The sequence below is a fragment of the Podarcis vaucheri genome, assembly GCF_965113315.1.
Source record: "Podarcis vaucheri genome assembly, chromosome: 5".
Lineage (NCBI taxonomy): Eukaryota > Metazoa > Chordata > Lepidosauria > Squamata > Lacertidae > Podarcis > Podarcis vaucheri.
Window position 1 is genome coordinate 65709694 of NC_138763.1, and position 6000 is coordinate 65715693.

The 6000-nt window shown below is 42.8% G+C and overlaps 1 protein-coding gene across 2 annotated transcripts in view; it reads right to left on the reverse strand.

Moving 5' to 3' along the window:
* Nucleotides 1-713, reverse strand: part of MYOF (myoferlin) — a 79317-nt gene extending 78604 nt beyond the window's left edge. For both annotated transcript variants that reach the window (XM_082224901.1, XM_082224903.1), the window contains exon 1: nucleotides 531-713. In XM_082224901.1, the coding sequence (XP_082081027.1) occupies nucleotides 531-618 (88 nt within the window). In that variant the 5' untranslated portion in view covers nucleotides 619-713. The remainder of the gene's footprint in view (nucleotides 1-530) is intronic.
* Between the last annotated feature and the right edge of the window lie 5287 nt (nucleotides 714-6000).

Here is a 6000-nt window from a genome sequence, read left to right on the forward strand (position 1 = left end):
CACTTACGGACAAATGCAAATGAGCTTCCTTTTTTTCCTCCCTCATCTTTTATTGCTTTGCTAAGCACAAAGTCTAAAAAGCAAAAAGCCCCCAAGAAGGGGGAAGGAGTCTAACAACATAGATGATTAATGTTCAAGATGTTTTAAGGCAAACAGGAAAAGAAATCTGTGTTTCCATTAAAAAAAGGATATGAACTAAACACTCAAAATCACTATTTGTTGTTGCAAAAAAGTAATTTCTTAACGTGAAATTCACTTAAACATTAATCCAAACTAAAAAGGGGCTCTATCTATGTGTGGGCATAGATGCAACAAGCCTATACAGAAGTTTAGAAAGAGCCGCTGCACAAAATGCCACCCAACCACTTTCCAGTTCTTAAAAAAACCCTGTGTTGTACAAAAGTTACTACTTTCTTCAGAAGTATGTCATTTACAAATTACCAGAACTGTTACACTTTTTATCATGGCATCTTGGCACATTGAAACACATCCTTGCTTAAAATAATCTTTCACAAGTTAGCTTTCCTTACCTTTAAAAATAACAGACACAATAGGATCCGGTTTTCCGAATTTATGTCTAGGGATATTGGAAGCAGATTCCACAATTACCCGAAGCATGGTTTTCAGTGTTTTTTAAACTGCAGCTGTTTTCGTAGAAATGTGTACTTCAGACTCTCTGCAGCCTCCAGTCTGAAGTGCCAGCAGGAGGAGGCTGGAAATGGCACTTTACAGTAAAGTGCAGCTGATGGGTGGATCCATGACGAGTTTAGTTACTAAAGGGGGGGGGGAGAGATTTGTGTAAACTGACTCCCTGTGGTATTAGAGAGAGTTAGTTACTAAACGCTAAGTAGGGAGAGGGTTTGTGTAAGCTGACACCCACCATTCCTGTGGTATTAGAAAAAACTGGTACCAACTTGTGAATTCTGGCAGTGCAAAGTAAGGAATTTGCTAAGTACGGTGGTTGATAAAGAGGTGGGAATCATTTTGCATATGAATTAAAGTCGGGAAAGAAATATGAATGTAACGCACAGAACTCCCCCCCCCCGTTTTGCTATTGATGTGAAAAGAATATAACTTTTGCAATAAAACATAGCAATGTTCTCCCTTTTGAAACGAACTTCTTTCCACATGCCATCAGCCGGTATACTCCTGTCCATTTTTTGTTTCTATTTCATCCAGGACTTCAATCAATCAAAACAGCCTTAGATTTCCCCCTTCTGGAGGGATCAAAAATAACCTGTGAAATAAATTTGTAAGATGGTTATGTACAGTAGATGTATTTTCACCATATCAGTATATTAGGAAAGAAAACAAAAAGAACATTCTTTTTTAAATAAATATATATTATTTTAATTTATAACAAATAAACATTTCAGCAAAAAAGGAAACAATTCTTATATATAAATCTTCAACTTCAACCCCCCTCTTTCTGTGGTTCCATAAATCTGTTCTTTCTTTTTTCCTGCATATCCAAATTAACTCTATTTATTCCTTTTCTCATCCATTTCCTATATGTTTTAGAAACTGCAAGTTTTTACAATAATCTTGCTAATGTCTTAGTTTGTTTGCAATTTGTAATTCAACAAACGATTTCCATTCCTTATTCAAAGTTTGTTATCTTGATTTCTTATTCTTCTGGTAAGTTTTGCCATTTCTGCATATTCCATTAGTTTCTGTAACCATTCTTCTCTCGTTGGGACTTCTTACTCCTTCATTTTTAGGCAAATATCATTCTTGCAGTGGTAGTTGTATACATAAATAAATTTCTTTATTGTTTAGGTAATTCTGATCTCAAAATCCCTAAGAAAAAAGCTTCTGATTTTTTAACAAATGTTATCTTAAACATCTTTTTCAATTCATTATAAATCATTTCCTAGAAAGCTTTAACCTTAATACAAGACCACCACATTTTTGCCAGTCTCCTAGGTGTTAGGTACCATCTATATAACATGTTCATATAATTTTTTTCTTAAACCATAACATGCTGTAAATTTTATATCCATTTTCCATAATTGTTCCCATGCCGGCATTTCTTTGTTATGACCCATATCTATTGCCCAATGTATCATTGAAGATTTCACTTGTTCATCTTTTGTCTCCCATTCCAATAACATCTTACACATTCTAGACATCACTTTAACATTACAATCTAGCAGGTCTCTCTCTAGGTAAGGGATGTAACCTTCAATTTAATTAGTCATCACTTGAGAATCAAAAGAGCCATGGCAGGTCAGGCCACTGGAATAAATGGCATTTTAAAGTCCATTGACCTGTGAAAGGTAAGTACAGCCAATTTATCCCTCCATGTTCTTGAATGCCATGATGTCAGAATTCCACGCACACTAACAACAGAAACAGAGATTAAATTATAGTTATATAATAATCATCATCAGGATAAAGGCTTTTCTTACTTAACTTACCAGTGCCAGGATGTCTATGTAATCCCCAACAACTGTTGTTGTTGTTTTGCAAGGCAACAAATAGCCTTTTTTGATGCTGATACATAGAAGACACAACAAGTTTGTTTTCTCTTGCTCCAAAGGCTAGGACCAATGCATCCAAGTTATAAGAAAGGAGACTCTGACTAAACATCAATAAAAAACTTTCTGACAGTAAGAGCTGTTTGGCAGTGGAACGGACTCCCTTGGAAGGTGGTGAACTCTTTAAGCAGAGGTTGGATTTAACTGAGATTCCTGCATCCCAAGGGGTTAGACCAGATGACCTTCCAGCTCTACAATTCTATTATTCTACTGTTAATAGATGGGCAGAGCACTATCAAGAACTGAACTCATTGGAAAAAATGGTCTCCAAGGCTGGATCTAGACACGTCAAAGAAGCGATTCAGTTAAACGCATTGTAAACTTATACAGTGGGTGGCGCTGTGGTCTAACCACTGAGCCTCTTGGGTTTACTGATCAGGAGGTCGACAGTTTGAATCCCCGCTGCGGGGTGAGTTCCCATTGCTCGGTCCCAGCTCCTGCCAACCTAGCAGTTCGAAAGGACCCCAAAAAGTGCAAGTAGATAAATAGGCGGGAAGGTAAACAGTGTTTCTGTGTGCTGCTCTGGTTCTCCAGAAGCGGCTTAGCATGCTGGCCACATGACCCGGGAAAACTGTCTGCGGAGTGGACAAAAGCCGACTTCCTCAGCCTATAGAGCAAGATGAGCGCCGCAACCCCAGAGTCATTCACGACTGGACTTAACTGTCAGGGGTCCTTCACCTTTACCTAACCTTATACATATAGAGAAAGATGGGACTCCATAGCACCATCTAGTGTCAGAGTGTTATTCATATAAAGGTAAAGGTACCCCTGCCCGAACGGGCCAGTCTTGACAGACTCTGGGGTTTGTGCGCCCATCTCACATCTATTGGCCGGGGGCCAGCGCTGTCCGCAGACACTTCCGGGTCACGTGGCCAGCGTGACAACGCTGCTCTGGCGAGCCAGAGCCGCACACGGAACGCCGTTTACCTTCCCGCTGGTAAGCGGTACCTATTTATCTACTTGCCCCCGGGGGTGCTTTCGAACTGCTAGGTGGGCAGGCGCTGGGACCGAGCAGCGGGAGCGCACCCCGCCGCGGGGATTCGAACCGCCGACCTTTCGATCGGCAAGCCCTAGGCGCTGAGGCTTTAGCCCACAGCGCCACCCGCGTCCCATGTTATTCATATACAATGCATATAAAACACCTTTTCTTTACCAATCTATCTGAGTTCCAACACAGCAACTGATAGCATCCGGATTCTGCCTGTCTTGGAAGAGCTGGATTTCCCTCCCTCCCTTGACAAGCTGAAGCTTGTCATCAACTCTCAGGCATGTGGTAAAGACCCAGGACAGAATCATAGAATCATAGAATTGGAAGAGACCACAAGGGCCATCGAGTCCAACCCCCTGCCAAGCAGGAAACACCATCAGAGCACTCCTGACATATGGTTGTCAAGCCTCTGCTTAAAGACCTCCAAAGTAGGAGACTCCACCACACTCCTTGGCAGCAAATTCCACTGTCGAACAGCTCTTACTGTCAGGAAGTTCTTCCTAATGTTTAGGTGGAATCTTCTTTCTTGTAGTTTGGATCCATTGCTCCGTGTCCGCTTCTCTGGAGCAGCAGAAAACAACCTTTCTCCCTCCTCTATGTGACATCCTTTTATATATTTGAACATGGCTATCATATCACCCCTTAACCTCCTCTTCTCCAGGCTAAACATGCCCAGCTCCCTTAGCCGTTCCTCATAAGGCATCGTTTCCAGGCCTTTGACCATTTTGGTTGCCCTCCTCTGGACACGTTCCAGTTTGTCAGTGTCCTTCTTGAATTGTGGTGCCCAGAACTGGACACAGTATTCCAGGTGAGGTCTGACCAGAGCAGAATACAGTGGCACTATTACTTCCCTTGATCTAGATGCTATACTCCTATTGATGAGGCCCAGAATTGCATTGGCTTTTTTAGCTGCCACGTCACACTGTTGGCTCATGTCAAGTTTGTGGTCAACCAAGACTCCTAGATCCTTTTCACATGTACTGCTCTCAAGCCAGGTGTCACCCATCTTGTATTTGTGCCTCTCATTTTTTTTGCCCAAGTGCAATACTTTACATTTCTCCCTGTTAAAATTCATCTTGTTTGTTTTTGTCCAGTTCTCTAATCTGTCAAGGTCGTTTTGAAGTGTGATGGAATCCCAACAGAAGTGCTGAAAGCCTTAAGTCCTCCCTCGTGATGCACCTCTACAGCCTTCTCCTGCAGTGTTGGGGGAAAGGATCTGTGCCATAAGACATGTGCAACCCCATCATTGTGACCCTATAAGAACAAAGGTGACCACCATGACTGTAACAACTGTGGAATCCCCCTGCTGGGTACTTGGGGAAAGCTTTTGCCCATGTAGTTCTCAGCAGATTAGAGTTACTCGCTGACAGGATCTATCAAGAGTCACGAGTTCCTCCCAAGGAAGTAACATGGGGTCCAGACTTTTTATGACAGTACAGGATTTAGGCTATAATCCTGTACCATCATAAAAAGTCTGGACTCCATGTTACTTCCTTGGGAGGAGACATGTGTCACCATGCACCTTGTCAGTGCCTTGTGGTGCTTATTCGTATTTTCCAATCTCAGGTACCAAAACACATAGGAAGCATGTCTATTCATCTCAGTAATGTCTACACAGGCCGGCAGCAGCTGTCTGGGATTTCACACAGGGCTCTCCACCAGCTCTAAGTGGAGATGCTCGGAGTCAGAATCTTCTCCATGTCAAACGGAGGCTCTGCCATTGATCCACAGCCGTTCCCACACCTCGTGCAGCCCTTGCTCTCGTGCATGCCGGTGTAATCAAGTGAGCAAAATCTGCACCATAAGGCAAACCTGGTCTCTGGTCAAGATTGCTCGAGAGAAGCTCCGTCTATTATTATTATTGATCAGTGCTTTTTTCTGGGGGGACGCATACCCCTAAACATTTTGTGAATCTTTGTACTTTTGTCCATTTACTGTATTTATTTCCCCAACTTCAACTATAAAATGGTGATTTTCTTGAGTCAAAATGAAAGTACCCCTAAACATTGCTTTTGTTTGTTTGTTTGTTTTAGAAAAAAGCACCAATTATTATTATTATTTGCTTTGCTGTGTTCTTTCGCACGAGGTTGCACACGAGCTAATCAGCGTCAATCCGCTCAGACGTTCCTACATTGAAAACCACCCATTCCAGAATTGCTGATGGAAATTTTGAGAACGCTTCTGCAGCGGCGAAGGATGCTGAAACTGCAAAATCCACAGCAGGGCAACGCATTCTATTAAAATACACCAAAAAAGGAGGCGAGCGCGCAAAAAAAATTGCAAGCTTCCAACGTCCTCCTCCCCACTTCTCTTTCTCCGCCTACTTCCTTCAACCCCGCCCCTCTCGGAATCACCACCATTCGCGCCGCCTTCTCCGCGCAAGCTCCGCCGGCGTCTCGTCTCGTTTTGACCCTTCCCGCGCCCCGTCGCTTTCCAACTGAAACGGAAATGGCGTCGAGCGGAGCCGCGGCA